Source organism: Corvus cornix, chromosome 3 (genome assembly GCF_000738735.6).
Source record: "Corvus cornix cornix isolate S_Up_H32 chromosome 3, ASM73873v5, whole genome shotgun sequence".
Classification (NCBI taxonomy): Eukaryota; Metazoa; Chordata; class Aves; order Passeriformes; family Corvidae; genus Corvus; species Corvus cornix.
Window position 1 is genome coordinate 23,418,009 of NC_047056.1, and position 18,041 is coordinate 23,436,049.

Consider the following 18,041-nt stretch of genomic DNA (forward strand, 5'->3'; position numbering starts at 1 on the left):
AAAAACCTCGCTGTGGAACTTCATCAGAAGTTTGACCACTATGTCCTTCCTAGCTAATGTAACTTCTTCAGGATTAAGTGTCTGTTTGACAATTGCTGAACAATGCAGTGGTTGCCATTAATTTGTTATCCTTCATAACAGTCGTTGGAATTGAACTCTGCAAGGCAAAAAAGGAATAACCCCAAGCTGCTGTAGGGGTTCTCAGAGTGTATGTTAACCAGACATACAGAGGGTAACCACATGCAGCATGGTTACTGCACCACGTGCAGCTATGTTACATGCAGTACACGGTATGGTGTGCACGGCACTAAGCCACTGCCCACTCTGCCTGAGGAGCTGTGATGCCAAGCAGGGTGTGGAAATAAGGACTCTGTAAGTCACATAGTTCTCCAGGAATATGCATTACCTCTAGTGCAAAGCCAGGTCGAACATTCTTAATAGGAGCATGTCTGGGTTGTGCTCTATTGCAGATGCAGGCTTGTCTGCAAGCATGGTCTTATAATTGCAATCATTGCTTCTTTCCATTAGAAAAAATATGCAGAGAAGCCTTAAAATGATAGCAGCTCCTAAGTGAAAACAAAAAGCTCCTACATGAATATATACGTCATGTCATATGAATTATATTTTCCTTTTGATAGGACTCTAAATAGGAGAAAGAAAACCTAGAAAATTAGTCTGCTGCATAACTTTCTTATTTTAATAAATCAGCAGCATTTTTAGGGAATTTTTAAACAACATTTTTATTTGATAACTTTAAACCAAATCATTGTGTTTGGCAATTTTCACTGTGTTCCTAGTGTTCCATAAGGCTAGTGTGAAACTTGCAAGGTATGAAATATTTGTGTTTGTATCAGCAAAATACAACTGCTGTTATTCAGTTGTCATGGAAAAGAGGGCAGTGTGGAGGCTTCTGTGCTGTATGAAAATTTCAATATGTCAAAATAACATATTTGTGTTTGAGCTGTAAGTAACTTGCACCATTTCTCTTCATTAAGATGGCCTTCGCCGAATACTGTGTCAGGTTGGTTTGCAAGAAGGGCCAGATGGTGAAAATTCTTCCCTTGTAGATAAGCTGATGCTTTATGATTCTAAACTGTGGAAAGGTGAGTTTTCTCAAAGTTCTGGAAAATGCTAAAGAAAGCTATGCTTAAATTTTCCTTCTACTGTATCTGCTAATGTTTGATCATTTTTACTGTGGTGTATTATGGATAATTTTGTCTAATTTGTTATAATCTCTCACTTCATGATACACTCCCAAGTACATTTAAGACAAGAACATACAGAGACTGTTTGGAGACGGGATTGGTTTTAGGTCTAATTTTTCTAAGTGGTTTGAAATTAAGACTGACTTGAGTATGCAAATGACTGTGATAGTTAAGGGGAATTGAGTAAACAATAGAGAAATTGGGGGTTTGTCTGCTTTATCGGATCTCAGCATCCATTTAATACCTACCAAAAAGACTATTTGTAAGGGATAAGGCAGAGTCTTTCTGCTTTGACTTATGTTTGTGTTCATGAGGTATTCTTAAGTGCTCTGAGAACATTCAGTGAAAACCCTGTTCTGTTGTTTTAGCGCTCTTGAAACTTTGAAAGGCTGTTTGATGTAATGGAATTAGCTAGAAAAGCTGTAATTTTGAGGAAAGGGAGGTAGTTAATTTCTATTCCCTCATTGATTCCATGTCTGATTTGATATCCTGAAAGGATGTGTAAGGCCAGGTGTAAGAAAGAGATGCACAAAGGACAGGTAGGGAATGATGCACTATGTCTGTCTGGGGAACTTCTTGGAGTACCAGTAAAATAAGTAAGAAGTAAGGTGGAAAGTGGATGTAGTATGGAGACAATGATTATTTTAGGTTTTGTTTATCTAATACCTTTGTCTTGAGAATGGAGTCTTAGCACTGCAAATTTTGTAATCTGAAAGGTACTGCTTTTGTGGAGCATTACAACATTTTTAATACAGGTTTTGTTAGGATAATGTCTTTCATGTAAGCAAGGAGTAACTTCTGCATTTCTATTTCAGCAGCAATATTTCTCTACTTTTTCTTGTATTCCATAGTTCCTCTCCGGTAAGGAAATAGTGTCATGGCTTTTGACTTAAAAGTGACCCACAGAAAGAAATGATGCATATGTGCATTTGTTTCCAAGCTACATAGAGATGAATATCATTTGTATTCATAATACTTTCTGGGATGCTGTCCAGACAGACTAGAAATTCAGAGATAGCTAAGCTGATTATTTATGGAGATGTTCATAACTAGGAAAATTTGTTGCAGTTCCCAAGACTTCTCATAATGGTGTTCTCATAATAGTGTTCTCTTCTTTTCCCTGGGCTATCTAAATCCCCTGTTTATCCTGAGGACGAACAGAGTTCTGTTCTTGTTTTGCTGACTTCCCTTATATTTGGTGATATACATTCCCATTCAACAGTATTATCTTATACAGGAGTAATAATGCCTCTTGAAGAATTTTGGTTTATGTATTCTTCTTCATCCTTTGCTACCACCTGACAGACTTAATCAAAGCAGCTTCTACTCTGAAATGCATATTTACCTCATTCTGTAGAAGTTTACCCTTCTAAATGTTTCCATAATATGTTGATAGAAAATAGTGACATGCAGTATTTCATTCATTTTTCTTGACAGGAGCTAGAAATGTGTATCACCAGTTATTCATGAGCAGTCTACTTATGGATTTGAAGTACAAGAAACTTTTTGCTATCCGCTTTGCGAGAGTAAGTATCTTTCTTACAAAGAGCCATTAAATGCTAAAACTGTCTAGTGAAGAGAGTCTAGTTAGCATACAGTGATTTAAATGAACTGTTACTCAATGTTTTTTCCTTTTTATGGAAGTGAAAACTTGAAATGAAATGCTGAAAATCTTGTTTTGCTCTTCAGTATATTAGTTATAATGGCATCTCATCTCCTGGGAAGGGAATGGCCTTTCAGATGCCCCAGAACTAACGCAGTTCAGATGTTTTTGTCTTCACCATCAGCTATGTAGGCTATCACTTCTTAAGAGCTAATCGCTGCTCATTGTTGAGGTGTAAGCTGTTACAGCACTGCTCAGAAACAGTGCTGAAATTCAGTTATGCTGATTAGTATTTCTGCAGTAACTTGTATTTGAAGTACTTTAAATCAGCACTGCAGAATTCTGCTCACTGCTGCAGACAAATAACTTTCTCAAGTAGAAAATAAAATACTAGCCTTTATTGTGAAAATGAGGGTGAGTAGATCTCACATGTGAGCAGATTAAGTTGTCATGTTCTTTGTACAAAATATCCATATAATAATCCATTAGAGCTACTCTTCCCTTTTTCATGGCATTAAAGTTTCCCAGAGCAGACATTTAAGTTAAAAAATCAGGTCAGTGTGGATTAGAGGTGAATTTCCCCTTGTTGTTTAGAATTACCGGCAGTTGCAGAGAGATTATATGGAGGATGATCACGAACGGGCAGTATCGGTGGCTGCTCTGTCTGTCCAACTCTTCACTGTACCTACTCTGGTGAGTAGTGCCTGTCTTTCTTTTAAAAACTGATAGTTGGCACTCCTTGCCTTTTTTTGCCTCCTTCTTAATAGAACTATGAGCGATTGCAGAGTGATTTTATGAAAGATGACCACGACAGAGAGTTCTCAATTGCTGACCTCTCGATACAGATATTCACAGTGCCTTCTCTTGTAAGTACTAAAAGACCAAAAAAGGAAATCTTTATTTGTTAAAAGCCTTTCAAGGTTCATAAATCAAGGCTGCAGATTTCTTTAACATTACTATGCAAATGCAGAACAGTCAGACTGTTTGCATACATTGCTGTGGGTTTAGAAGTTAAAGCATTCAACATCGGGAAGTTTCAGTCTGGCTTCCCAGAGTGGGCTGGGTGTTTCTGGTTTTTCTTTTTACATTTTTCTTTTACCTTTTTAAGAAAGGTGCTTTCAAATTTATTTAGAGATATACACACACATAACATTTAAATTCCTCATCATACTGAGCCGCAGTTACTGTTTGTAGAAATCTGTATTATGGTTTGCATATCATGGTTTCAGAGTGCCATTCTGGTGCAGTTTATAAGTGATCTGCTTCATGTTCATTTTCCAGTCAACACAAGTGCAAGCAAGAATTGTCTCATGATACTCCCTACTTCCTTTGGTACTTTGAGTCTCAAGACAATGCCTTCTCTCAGTTTTCCAGTTAATTTTTGTTTCAGTGCTTACAAGCACTGTGACTTCTCACAGCTCACTAAATCTGCTGATCTTTCACCAGCTTGTTTGGGAAACTTTTTTTTTTTGTTCCAGTCTCCATTTAAATCTGTCTTTGCTTGTATTATGAACTAGACAAATTAAAATTTGGACCTGTACTGGAATAAAAGTCTGGTTTTTGTACCCAGAATTGTTTAAAAAATGAATGCTTCTGAATCCTCCCAAATTTAATAAGCTTAATTGAGCTCTAAAATTCAATAGTAGCATGGCAATCACAATACTGAGCAAACTTCTTCATTTTCCTAGGGATGGATGTTCATGGAAATTCAACAGGAACTCATGATGTTGTTCCCATGGTTCAGGACAATATTGTGTTGCTTCTTTTAATTTTGATGCTTTCAATAAGAATGTTGCCAATATTCAGACTTACAGTTAGACTTAAACAATTAATATTATTCAGATGGTTATGATATTTTTCCCTTTGGCAGATGGGGTGGTATAATACGTGTATCAACGCATACTTACAAAAAAAGTAATTTCAAACATTTACCAGGGCAGAATAATTGCAGTGCCCCTTTTATGTGTGTTCTATTTTGAAAGCATTGGAAAGAACCAAAGCAAATGTATTTTGACAGTTTTGCGGAAGGATAGAATAGACTGACGACATGAAAGTAATTATGATAAGCTCCTATCATATGAACTAAGTATTATTTTTAATAGATTTATAGTCACTCATTCTTAACTGAACGAGTAAGTTAAAGAATGTAAACCACCCTACCATCCTCCAGTAACATTTTCAAACTGATCTTAGTAATGTAAGAGTTGGAGCTCTCAAGGAACTGAGGTTTTTTCGTTTGAGGGTGGATGGGCAGTTCTGTTGGTGATGATTTTTTGGGGGGGAAAAATGTTAATCATTAGATTCTTTTCCCCCACTGCAATAGCATTTTAGAAACTGTTTTGGATTATCATTAGCAGCTGTAAAACCTGGAAGCTCTAGTCAAGAGCCACAATGTCATTGTGGTAGATCAGAGTGGCCAGTCTTGTTGAGTCTACCAGCCGGATCCAAGAACTGCAAGGTTCATCCCATTTAACCTGCAGAACCAGCAGATTGGGGGAGTTGTGGAAGTGTTCATGAGTAGGAGCTGGCAGTAATTACTTAGTGCCCCCTCCTCTGTTGTGAAGTTGGGTTAGGTAAGGCTTGGTGTGGAAGACAATCTTTCTCAGACTTTGCTGATTTGTTTCATACAACACATAGATACATGCAGGAGACCTTGAGGGAAATTACAGGTAATTTCATGAAATTTCCATGTGGAAATTGCACATGCACTTCCTTACCAGTTCAGAAGAGGCTCTGCTCACCGCAGCTCTTGATAGTTTGTAAACAGAAAACAGAAGAGCTGTCACTCCCCTAAAGGGCTTGTACTTAAACTATCTGAGATAACACATACTTAAAGGGAGGTAGAAGTTAATTATAAGACACATAATAAGATGTCTTGTGCCATAATTATATGGGTTAGCAGGAGCCTTACCATAGACAGATTTCTGTACAGAAAGAATCTGAAAAAAGAAATCTGGCTTATGATAATTTTTGACTAGATTCCTTTTTTTTGTCTTCTGTGATTCTGTGAAAAGAGTGCTTTTCTGTGTTCTGTGCTAATTGTTGATGTAATTACTTTGGATAAAAAAAAAAAGTGTTTTATAAACTTCATGGTGCAGTGTGAAAATCTTGTTAGCTGTGTCTGTTAACTACAGCAAATTTCAATGTACTTTGGCATAGGCTCGAATGCTAATAACAGAAGAGAATCTCATGACCACTATCATCAAAACTTTCATGGACCACTTAAGGCACCGTGACATCCAAGGCAGGTTTCAGTTTGAACGTTACACTGCTCTGCAGGCTTTCAAATTCAGACGTGTCCAGAGCCTTATTTTGGATCTCAAGTAAGTATACTATGTGCTGATTTGAAAAATTGAGGAGTTTAAAAAAAAAAAAATCTAAAATGAACACTTCCATCTTCCTAATCTACCCAGGTATGTGTTGATAAGTAAGCCAACAGAGTGGTCAGATGACTTGAGATGCAAGTTCCTGGAGGGTTTTGATGCCTTCTTAGAATTACTCAAATGTATGCAGGTATGTAAATCTGTGAATTACAAAATTTGGCAAAATTTAAGCAGGAAGTTAGCTATCATGGTGTCAAAATAGAAGAAATTTGATCTACTCTTCATTTTATAGCTTCAGTGCAGTATCACTTTTGGAGCCATGTCATGTTTTCCTGAAACATAACATCTTGCCTCTCTTTTTAAAAATTAAGTTTGTTCTAGATGACAATAAAAAGGAAGAGCAGCTCAAAAAGAGAAGTGTGATTTGGGGCATATTTTGCATTTGTAGAGGCAGACAACACAATTAATTCTGTGGGCAAAATCTGGTTTGTTTTAAATGTCAGCAGAGTTGCTCCTTGTATTGAGGAATAAATTGTTCGTGACACACAAATAGACCTCTTCACTTGTGGTTTCATCCCTTTCATTCCCCCAAGGTTCTTTTTACCTGTTGCAGCAACAATATGTTTATAAGGATAGCTGACTACTGTCTCACACTTCTGCTAATGCTGTCAGTGTATTTCTGTGATACATTGTTGAAATGTATAATTCTTCTTGTTCTAGGGTATGGATCCAATAACTCGTCAAGTAGGACAGCACATCGAAATGGAACCAGAGTGGGAAGCAGCATTTACACTGCAGATGAAATTAACACTTGTTATTTCAATGATGCAGGACTGGTGTGCATTAGATGTAAGTTTCTTCTGAATTGTTTTTCTTTGTGAAGAGGGATGAAACCCAAATATTAATACATGTAAAAATTGACCTAAACACAACTTCACCATAAGCCAAGAACATCTTCTATGAGCGAATGCAGATATTTTCTGTATTTAAGCACAAGGATGGTTTGTACTGACCAATTCATAAGAATGTGGTTAAGCCTTTTTTTTGTCACACATCTGAAGATTGTCACTACACTACCAGGTTATCATTTCCAGAGAGGAGGGAATGGAGGAGTAGGCCCTGGGTCTACCAAATACTGCCTGGTTATAAATCATGTTTCTGCTCCATAGGTGTTTCAAGTTTCAGGATTAGAGAATTTAAGCATGGTAAAATATGCTGGTAGAATAAGTGATCCTGGAATATCTGAACATTTAGGCTGGCTTTAATTTGTTACTGGTAGTAAATGTGCAGGTTTTACTAGCCTAGCATGGTCATTGCTCAGAAAGTTACCATAATGTCAGTTACAAAAAAACCCCAAACCCAAACAACATACTGGTGGGTATTTTTCTAATCAGACATACCAGTACGAGTTTTGCAATTTGTGCCCTCCTTAATTTGGCTCTTTTGTTGGATTCCTTATCTTAATTTTGCAGGACTGTTGTTAAAGGTAAAAATCTCAAACCCTTCAGAGTCTTTCTTAAATTGTCTGTATTATTTTTCAGAGCTGTGGGGTTTTTTTCATAATCTCTGTAAACTGCAATCTTTCTTTTAGGAAAAAGTATTGATTGAAGCTTACAAGAAATGCCTGACTGTGTTGATGCAGTGTCATAGTGGATTTACTGATGGAGAACAGCCTATTGTCCTCAGTATGTGTGGACATTCAGTTGAGACCATCAGATACTGCGTTTCTCAGGAAAAAGTTAGCATTCATCTTCCAGTTTCTCGTTTGCTTGCAGGTAGGAGCAGCTGAAAAATACTTCAGGAAATGAAAAATGTTCTATAGATGCGATTTGTGTTTGTGTGTACATGAAGACGCACACAGGCATTGTTTAAGGCCTGAACAGGATGAATTTTGGCCATTTTATAGCTGCTTGGTAGCCTCTAGGCCAGATGTTCCCTTGCACCAGAGAACTTGTTATCATTCAGGCTGGTGGAGATTGTCCCATGCCTCTGGATTTGTATTATAGACAGCTACTGCTGCTTTTGCTACATGAATGATGCAAAAGAGCTGCAACAAAATATGGACTGTGGTTGACTTTTTTGGAATATGTTTAGCTGTCATATTGAATAGGCTAATCAACATTCTGTTAGAGAACAGATTTATCAAACAGATGTGTCACCAGAAAATTGAGCTATGCCTTTCTCTTCATATTGTGCCTATCTTGTTCAACAGTTGTGTTGAAAAAAGCCTTGTGAATTTTAGTTTACAGAATCAGAAAGATGTGATAAAAATAAATTCACAAGTAATGGAGTGAAAAAGATAATTCTTAGGTAAAGTGCCGTGCAGCTCAGTGTCAAGTAACTTTGAATATTTGAGTCTTTGAGCAAAGTCCTTGTAACTTCAAAAGAAAGCAAACCAGAAAACCCTCATGTATTTTGGAGGGGCCTTTTTCTAGTTCCTGAGGTATTTTATAAACCCCGCAAGGCCTGATAAAAAGGATGAGGTATCTGCTGTTGATTGTTTGTCCTGACAGACCAAGGACTCTTGGCTCTCACAGCGGGGACATGAAAGAGTTGAAAAAAAAGGCAAAAATTGCGCTTGTACTGCAAGGTTTATGCAGATACAATGGGAAAACTTCTATTCTCTTCAAATGTATTCTTTGTAACATGTTTCTTCAGGAAATAGCTGTGTAGCTCCAAGGTGATAAATTTGCAGACCTGTAGCTGTGTCCAGAAAATGGTCTGAAAGTAAATTAGATGACCTTTTTTGTCCTATTTGAATTACATAAATATTGGATGTAATATTCTCTATGGTTTTTTTTCATGTCTTTATGTAGGCTTGCATGTTTTGCTGAGTAAAACTGAAGTGGCATATAAGTTTCCAGAGCTGCTACCCCTGGTATGTAATTAAATGTAGTATATTCATTAAATATAATTAATGCTGAATGTGAAATTGGTCATGTAAGTGTAGGGTATTATTAAATAAAACAAAGGACCTTTGTACTATGAGTTCTACTCAGAGAGAATATCTTCAGTACATAAAATTACCTCTTAAAAGATTAATATCTAGATATTCATGACTGGAGCATAGGCAATCAGTATTGCTCTCTAAAGTAACTAAGACTCATGTTGCATAACCTCCTTTTTGTAGCAGAAACTGTTTTTAGGAACCCCAGGCAGGATCTGATTCCTTTTCCTTTGGCTGGGTTCTAATTTTCTTCCCCAGCTGTTTCTTGCCTGTTCTTATTGATATGCTATTTCTTTAAGGGGTAGTCAAAAAAAAGTAAAATAAAGGAGGATAAAACCTAACTGGGAGAAGAAATCTCAGTGTCTTTGGAAAGAAGTAGTACTTAACCTTTGAATAAAAGAAAAGAAATAATTACAGTGTTATTAAATTGCTGGTGCTGATGTTTTAAAGTATGAAAGCTGCTGTCTTTAGGAATAAACTCAAGCCCTTGTGCAGTAGTTGTGTGGAGCAAAGATAGAATGTGAGGGTGGTTAACAACTATTTGAAAGATTGTGAATAGGCTCATCTAACTTTTGTGTTAGATTTGCTTGTCTTTTGTAGTGCCCAAATATTTTAATGATCACAAATACCATCCTCCTTCATTTCAGTCCCATTTTCTTTTATTTTCTCTGTATACATAAAAATATTGCATTTTCTTACTGCAGAGTGAGCTTAGCCCACCTATGTTAATAGAACATCCTCTGCGATGCCTAGTCCTATGTGCCCAAGTGCATGCAGGGATGTGGAGAAGGAATGGCTTCTCTCTTGTTAATCAGGTAAGTGCATAGTAGCTGTAGAATCACTCTTTTCTGATAACTCCCTCAGGATAATTTCACAGAATCACAGAATCAGTTAGGTTGAACAAGACCTCTAGATCATTGAGTCCAACCCTTGGCCAAGCACCACCTGGTCAACTAGACCATGGCACTAAGGGCCATGTCCCTTGAACACCTCCAGGGACGGTGACTCCACCACCTCCCTGGGCAGTCCATTTCTATTTTTAACAACCCTTTCCATGAAGAAATTCTTCCCAATGTCCAACCTGAACCTCCCCTCGCACAACCTGAGGCTATGTTCTCTTGTCCTGTCACTGGTTGCCTGGAAGAACCTCAGTGTATTTCTTGAAGTGAAGGGCCCACAACTGGACACAGCACTAGAGGTGGGACTTTACCAGTGCTGAGTATGGAGGGAGCTCTTGATCTTTCAAACCTCAAAACCTTCTTTTTCTGCATTGATTTGAAATTTTACTTATGTCAGTCTTATGGAAAGCAATGTGAGATAGGCATTTTTATCAGCACTGACATCATTTGACTATTTTTGCTTTTAAACTGGTCTTTGATTTTTTTCTTTTTTTTTTTTAAGTCAGAAATTGTTTTTTTGTTTCAGGACTGCTACAGTAGTCACTGAATTTAGTGCTTGGTGTGTGAAGAAGTTTTTGTTAATGCAGTTAATGACTCCTAGCTTTTTTACTGTGTACTTTCCAGCAGTAGTTGGAAGTGCAGAATTAGATCTGCACATCTGTGGTAATGCATTCATCACCTCCACATAAAAGTGTCTCAGATGTGAAAATATGCAGCATTATGATATTATGGCTATTTATATTTATAAAGTAATTAAAATCCAAAGACCCTGCAGTAATAGAAGCAGTGTAGAACTAAGCATTTCTTGGCTTTTAGCTCTCATACTTCTGGAGACTGGCTTCTTTCATCCCTAAACTTACATTCTCAATGTTTGTATAAATTAAGTGTTTCAAGCATAACAGCTATGAAATAGGTACTGTGGTGTCAGTACCACCCACCAGGGTGATTGTCTCAAGTGATTTTCTCAGCAAGACTTAAGATTACAACAGGGATAGGGTTTAATTCTGTGAGGTGTTAACTTGATTTATTTGCAAGAAAATCCTTTCAGTTCCCATCAGCCCTCATCTACATTAGATAATTGCCATGTGTATTTACTAGGAGACTGAATGAAGCTGCTCAAATATATTATATTCTGACACTTCTTGAAGGATCTTTATAAGGTGGTGTCCTTGTCATTAAAGCAAAAAGAGCTCTAGTTATGTACAATTATAGCAGTGCCCATAGTGCTGTAGACACACATCAAATCTGGAATTTCAGCCTAGCTTTTGGTAGTGAAATAAGTCTCTGTGTTAATTTTCCCTGGTTGTCAGGATCTTGAAGTTAAGAGCTTCGTTTAGTTGAGATAAAATAACTCCCACAGTCTGCAAGTCCTTTTTCTTTACTTTGGCTATGGAAAGCTCATGTTCCTTTTACTTTGCCTATGGAAAGCCAGCTCCTTTTGGATATTTCCCAGAAAATAGGAGTGGGCATCTATATGTGTGGATTATAAAGGTGGGGAAGAAAGGGAAGGCATGCCTAGCTGTCTTTAATTCTGGTGGAAATGGTATGTGTCTAGAGGAGACTTTAGCACACTGAAGTGTGTTCCCTGTCCTAGGTAGAAACTTGTCAGCCCTATTTATTTTTCCTTGATGTGGTAGAATCAAACTTTCCCACTTTTCAGAGCCGTGCAGTGGTTGTGATGTTGCTGCTGCCTGGCTCAGTCCTGTTGAGTCCTTCCCAGGATGGTTTGGGTTAAGTATAGTTCTGTCACAATATTAACATTTTGCTGACACTGGCAATTCCTGAAAGATTGTATCTCAAATGATTAAAGAGCAATTCATGGAGCGAAGAAAAAACATTTCTCCATCTACAAGGGCTTTCTCTCCTGTGAATTTCAAACAGTTAATTGCTAAACAAATACATTAAAACATAAGCTAAAGAGGTCAAAAAGATTTTTGCTTCTAAGTTTATGCAATCCAGACATTGCATCGCTACAACCCAGCCAGCAACTATGCCTGTCTTGTGCTTTATAAAAAAGCTTTTTGCATACAGATAGAATGGTATAATTTTTTTCAAATTACAGATTCATTTTTTGTTTATGAAGACAGTATAGCAAAGCTTATTTTTTACAGAAGTAAAATAATTCTGGATTAAATATTATCTTTGTTAATGATTGTGGTGTTTTGGGTATTTTTTTCAGATTTATTACTATCATAATGTGAAGTGCAGGAGGGAGATGTTTGACAAGGACATAGTAATGCTTCAGGTAACTACGTATGCTGGTTTGCATTTTTTCTAAGTATTTTCAGGATATGTGTATGTTTGTTTTTATCTTCATCAGAACCTTTTTAAGGAAACAAAAGTAAATTTTTTTGTGGAAGGACTTCAGTTTTCTTATTTTATCTATATAATTATGGAATAATTTGTAAAGGAAATAACTGTTGTTGTAATACTTGTTTTTTAATTGTAATTTGAAAAGTGCAGAATTTTCTGTTCAGTGCATATATGCTGCATCTTCAAGAATGTAATATTTTAACTAATGGGTTATGCTGTACTGGCAGTTGCACAAGTCTCCATGTCTTCAGTAATGTACTCAGTGTATGTGTGGAATTTTTTTTTCCCTTCAGAAGAGATTTTGCAAATGAGTCTATTTAGCTGTGTCGAAGATACAATACTTCTACATTGAGAGCAATAGAATCTAAAATTTGCAGCTCGGGTCCATAGTTCACCGGGACAGCAAAATATTTTCTCAGGAGTCCCTCAAATCTTTTAGAGTTAGCAATACCCAATTGGAAAAACATGCCCCAAGTTACTTCTGCTTTTGGACATTTTTTCCCTGAGGCTTGATCTGCCACTGATTTTTAATGATCGTTTTCAGCTGCCCATTTGGTCAGCTATCCTATAGCTTTCTTGGAAGTTTATTCTGTTTTGAAGATGGTTCCATTATCAATAGTAAACCAACAACAAATATTTCTAATTGGCAAACTTAGATACCTTGTTTAATAAACAGAAAAAATGTCAGCCAGTAGCTTTCAGAAATGGAAATCTCTGAAAGTCAGTGTTTGTTCTGCATTGAAACTTCATTATTTTTCTTTCCAAGAAGGTTTTGGAAGCTTTGCTCTACAACCTTCAGCCTATCTTTTGACAATTGGAATTTGTTGTCAAAACCTTCAGTGGTATATGCTAAGTAATATTATGCCTGCTAGAAGATAAGCCATGAGGAACAAAGTTTTGCAGATAAAAACAACCAAACAAAAGTCTTTAATTGAAATTTATTTAGACTGTTTAAGAAAGGAGTAACCCTGAATATTTTACATGATGCCCTTAAAAGGCCTTTAGAAATTCTTGATAAAGCATAGGATTCTGCTTGTCAGATGGGCTTACACTTTTGTTTTTGGCATCCTAAGAGAGTAAACTTAATATTTAAGTCTTCATTCATAGCATTGCGAGAGGAATTAATTTTATAAAGAATATACAGTGAACATCATATATAAATATAGAAACATGCTACGATAACACCCAATCTGTCTTCTGTTTATAATCTTTTTTTTTTCTTTAATAGACAGGTGTGTCTATGATGGATCCAAATCACTTCCTGATGATAATGCTGAGTCGCTTTGAACTTTATCAGATATTTAGTACTCCAGACTATGGCAAAAGATTTAGCACAGAAAATACTAACAAGGTATTTTATGTACTACTGCAATAGAAAATCTGCAGGTTTGATCTTCAAAATGTATCAGATGCTGTTGAATTGAGACAGAGCTATTTCTTGATTAAAAAGCAAAACCTATCCTGTTTTACTTTCATTTGGCCAGTTTGAAATATGCAGTTGAATTACCTGTCAAACTAGTAAATGTCAGAAAACGTTGCATAATTTTTGCACTTATGACTGTGTTTAAGCATAGCTCAATTTGGGACTGCTAAGGGTGAAAACACGCAATGTTTTGAATCACTGAAAAAGTATTTTCAGCATATGAAATGATTATTGAAAAATGTAATTCTTTTTAAATTGTTTTACTTCAGGATGTTGTTCAACAAAATAACACTCTTATAGAAGAGATGCTATACCTCATTATAATGATTGTTGGTAAGTTCAGAATATACTTAATTAATTTTTAAAATTTAGACTCTTTAATGGTCTGGACAATTTTTTATTGTCATCTCAGGTTCAGTTCTGTTGTGAACTTCCTGTAGCTCTGACTTCTTTCCTAGGAGAAAACCCTTGAAACTAGCTTAGATCAGTGTAATGAATTTTTGAGCACTGGTGGGTGAACACAAGATTTCACAGAAGGCATCTTATTTTCCAGCCTTTTAATTAGAGAAAAAGATTAAAAGATATTTAAAATCAGAAAAAAAAAGGTGTATTTTATTTCTACAGGCGAAAGGTTCAGTCCTGGAATAGGACAGGTAAATGCAACAGATGAAATCAAGCGGGAGATCATCCATCAGCTGAGCATCAGGCCAATGGCTCACAGTGAGTTGGTAAAGGCACTACCTGAAGATGTAAGTAACTTGTCAAGAAGGGGGGAGCCAACTTCGACTTGATAAGGTTGATTGCTGAAAAATTTTCTTATGCAAGTTCATGTTACTTAATGTGGAGTGGGAGCGGCGCGATTACGCTAAGAGCAGGGTTAGCGTGAGTACAGATTAATAGTTCTTGTGGCAAGGTAGGAAAGAGGCAAAGAAGGAACAACATATGAAAGAGGCGGGAATCTGAGAGCTTCTTCAGCTCCTTTTTCTTTTTAATGCTGTTTCTAATCAGGCCATCTGGCCAGCAGTCTGTGCAGTATGGAAGTGGGTTGTTAGAACTATCCAGAAATATAAGCTGTTATATTTTAAAGCCTAACAAGAAGTGAAGAGACATGGAATCAGACACTGTATTATGACTTGTGTAACATAAATGCTTCATTTACATGAACAGAATAATTTATCTGAATTCTGAGTACTTCTGTAGGACAGCAAAGCTTGCTTTCCTTTTTCCTTTTAATATTTTTGAAGCGATCTTTTAAAATTTATTTCTGAAGACAGTCAAAATTCCAATGTTAATATTTTACTGTACTGATAGTAACTTTAATGATAAATTCTGAAATATTTTTCTTCTTTCTAAATATTTTAAACTGAAACAATTTGAAAAGTCAAATTTTAAGATTATTTAAGAATAATTTAGGGTTGCATGAAAGAGCAAACTGTGATTTAAGCTGGAGTTCTAAATTATATTGTCAGTCCTAAATACTTTTTCCCTGGCCTGTTAACTGCTGTGAATATGTATTGCAGGAAGGGGGTGGAAATATTAAAAGATAATTTGTGTATGAAGTATTGTTACATATTTGAGCTGATGTCTCATGCTGCCTTTTGTGGTTGTCTTACCATTTTTCAATAACTGGTCTTTTTAGCTTTCTGGTATTTATTTCAATTTAAAGACCTGGAAACTAGAAATACTAGCTGTGTATTCTAAAAATGTGCAGAGTTAGCTAACTTAAGAGTTTTCTCCTGCTACTGTTACATCTGAGTTTATTGTGACAGGGAGAAGCAGTACAAATTGAGCACTTAGAATGGCATGATTTTTTAAAAATACCTTTGCAGAGATGGTGTTCCTGAATGTATTTTCATGTTATGTGGTCTAGTGTTCTCTTGAGTGCCAGTAAAATGACTTTGTACTATATTCAATTTGCATGCTTACTCTAGTATGGTATGATATTTGAATGTGTTTATTCCAAGAACTACAGTAACACACTGTCTTGCCTTTTCACTCCATGTAGGAGAACAGAGAGACTGGGATGGAAAGTGTGATTGAAGAAGTGGCATGTTTCAAGTATGTTTCCATTTATTCTAATGATTCAACTTTAGAAATGGAATGTCTAAATTGGTGAAAATGAGAGAATGAAAGAAAGGGGGCTGAGTCATGGTGATTTCCCATGGCTTTACTCATGTGCAGAATTCTTAATACTGTTACTTATTTAATTTCTAGAATGCCTGTTTAAGCAGTGTTTGTTAGCTGTTCTAGTTAACTATTTATTCTCAGATGTTAAGAACCAGTGGACATAAAGTGTTTTGTTTGCTTTGGTGTGTTGTAGGAAACCTGGGTTAACAGGCAGAGGGCTGTATGAATTAAAACCAGAATGTGCCAAGAACTTCAATCTGTATTTCTATCACTTTTCAAGGGCAGAGCAATCAAAGGTAACTAGTAGTTTAACTTCCTGGGTTTATTTTGTGTCTCTTTTTTTGTTTGCCTTTTTCCAAAGCTTACTTCTGTGAAGAGCTATTACCAGCTGGATATTTGAGAATGTTAACAAAATTTGCCCAAGATTTTGCAGTGATTTCTGTGACACTGGATCCTATGCCCTATACAGAGCTCTTGAAATCAATGAGCATTCAGGAGCTTGTCTGTGGGTTCCGTTGCATCTTATTTTACTGAAAGTATTTAAAACAGTCTGTATTTTCCCTTACCTATATGGAAATTGCCATCTTAGCTCAAACTTGCCTTACAGTTTTATGCTAGGAAAAGAATCCAGGCTGGCTTAAGAGGGAAGATTAATTTTGAAGTTGCATACCCTACTTTACAAGGAGAATATAAGACAAACTGAAAAGACATTAAAGCTTTCATGTTTATTTAAGGATGGGAAAAAACAGTAACAATGTAGTAAAGCATGAATGCTTTTTTTATTCGATTTATATTGGTACAGATTTTGAGTAATGCTGGCATTGTTCTTCTATTTCAGGCAGAGGAAGCACAAAGAAAGCTGAAAAGACAGAACAGAGAAGACACAGGTATTTATTTTTGAGAGGAGATGGGAGAAGATGGAATCGCATATCAAGCTGTGTATTGCCGTGGCATTTAGACTAACAGCCTGTTCCTGGGCTAGAGTAGAAGTTGGTTAGAAATGAAGCAATTTCTCTTATGTCTCCCTCGCTATAGTCAGGGATCTGATTTGTCATGGAACCAGCTTTCTGAAGAGCTTATTCCTTTGCCTTTTCTGTTACACACAAGCCATGTTGAATGTTGCAGCATGTATTGGTAACACTGTTTATCAAGCAGCTGTGTTCTGCCTTAGGATCATAGAAGGGTTTGGGTTGGAAGGAGCCCCAAAGATCATCTGGTTCCAACCCCGTGCCTTGGGTTGAGCTGTTAAATCAAACATTTTAAATGGGTGTTGCAAATTTTGGAGAAATGTCAAACACACAAATTTCCCTTTCAGCTCTTCCACCGCCAGCTCTTCCTCCTTTCTGCCCACTTTTTGCCAGCCTGGTTAATATCCTGCAGTCTGATGTCATGCTGTGCATTATGGGAACTATACTGCAGTGGGCAGTGGAACACAATGGCTATGCCTGGTCAGAGTCCATGCTGCAAAGGGTATGGGTTTTTTATTTAAAGTAATGCTCATGCTAATGGAGCAGTGTTCATTATAGCATTTTAACGTGATTTTATGGATTTGAGTTGTTTACTTGGTGTCTGAAATATCCAGAATACTCTGAACGAGAAATAAGTGGTGTTTGCTGATATGCAAAACTAGGGAAACTCCTCTGCCTCTGATGCAATTTATTTTTCAAAGGAAATGGAAGACCCGGGTAGATTTCTAATGGGATGCACATGAGAGGGAAGAATTCTTCTTAAATCAGTGGCAGTAATGTTTCTTGTGGTAGAGAAGCCATTAATCTGAGTTGTTGCATATGAAGCAGACATTGATTTTTTTTTCTTGATGTTCCTTTGCTTATTTTCAGTCTAGGCTAAATCACTTTAGGAAAAAATCATGAAAGTGCACAAAAGAATTTTCTAACCTGAAAATGTATCAACTTAGCTGAGCTGTTTGTTCCTTGCTATTTATAGTGATCTCTAGAAACCTGGAGGGTTATTGTAGCCTTTGGTGTAATGATTGTCATTTTCTGGGGTGTGCAGAGGTGAACTGTGAGCTGCCATCCAGGAGCTGTTCGTATTGGTCAGGGTTGTTGGTTTAGGGTTCAACTCCAAACTTTTCAAAAATATTGATGGATTTTAAAATAAGATTTTGCAACGAAACCCCAGTTTTGAAACTGAGTATTAATTTTCTGACATCCAGTCTTATTGAGTGTATATTACCTTTTACA

General features: G+C 36.6%; 1 protein-coding gene across 2 annotated transcripts in view; it reads left to right on the forward strand.

The window, feature by feature from the left end:
* UBR2 (ubiquitin protein ligase E3 component n-recognin 2) overlaps window positions 1-18,041 on the forward strand; it is a 56,313-nt gene that overhangs the window by 17,751 nt on the left and 20,521 nt on the right. Inside the window, exons 9-25 of one of the 2 annotated variants that reach the window (XM_039568624.1) lie at window positions 996-1,103; window positions 2,643-2,731; window positions 3,403-3,501; window positions 5,968-6,131; window positions 6,222-6,321; window positions 6,852-6,980; window positions 7,723-7,906; window positions 8,948-9,009; window positions 9,783-9,893; window positions 12,157-12,222; window positions 13,519-13,641; window positions 13,983-14,046; window positions 14,338-14,462; window positions 15,719-15,771; window positions 16,034-16,136; window positions 16,679-16,727; window positions 17,156-17,310. In XM_039568624.1, the coding sequence (XP_039424558.1) occupies window positions 996-1,103; window positions 2,643-2,731; window positions 3,403-3,501; window positions 5,968-6,131; window positions 6,222-6,321; window positions 6,852-6,980; window positions 7,723-7,906; window positions 8,948-9,009; window positions 9,783-9,893; window positions 12,157-12,222; window positions 13,519-13,641; window positions 13,983-14,046; window positions 14,338-14,462; window positions 15,719-15,771; window positions 16,034-16,136; window positions 16,679-16,727; window positions 17,156-17,310 (1,784 nt within the window). Of the gene's footprint in view, window positions 1-995; window positions 1,104-2,642; window positions 2,732-3,402; window positions 3,502-3,575; window positions 3,675-5,967; window positions 6,132-6,221; window positions 6,322-6,851; window positions 6,981-7,722; window positions 7,907-8,947; window positions 9,010-9,782; window positions 9,894-12,156; window positions 12,223-13,518; window positions 13,642-13,982; window positions 14,047-14,337; window positions 14,463-15,718; window positions 15,772-16,033; window positions 16,137-16,678; window positions 16,728-17,155; window positions 17,311-18,041 lie in introns of both variants that reach the window. The other variant, XM_039568623.1, reaches the window with a different exon arrangement.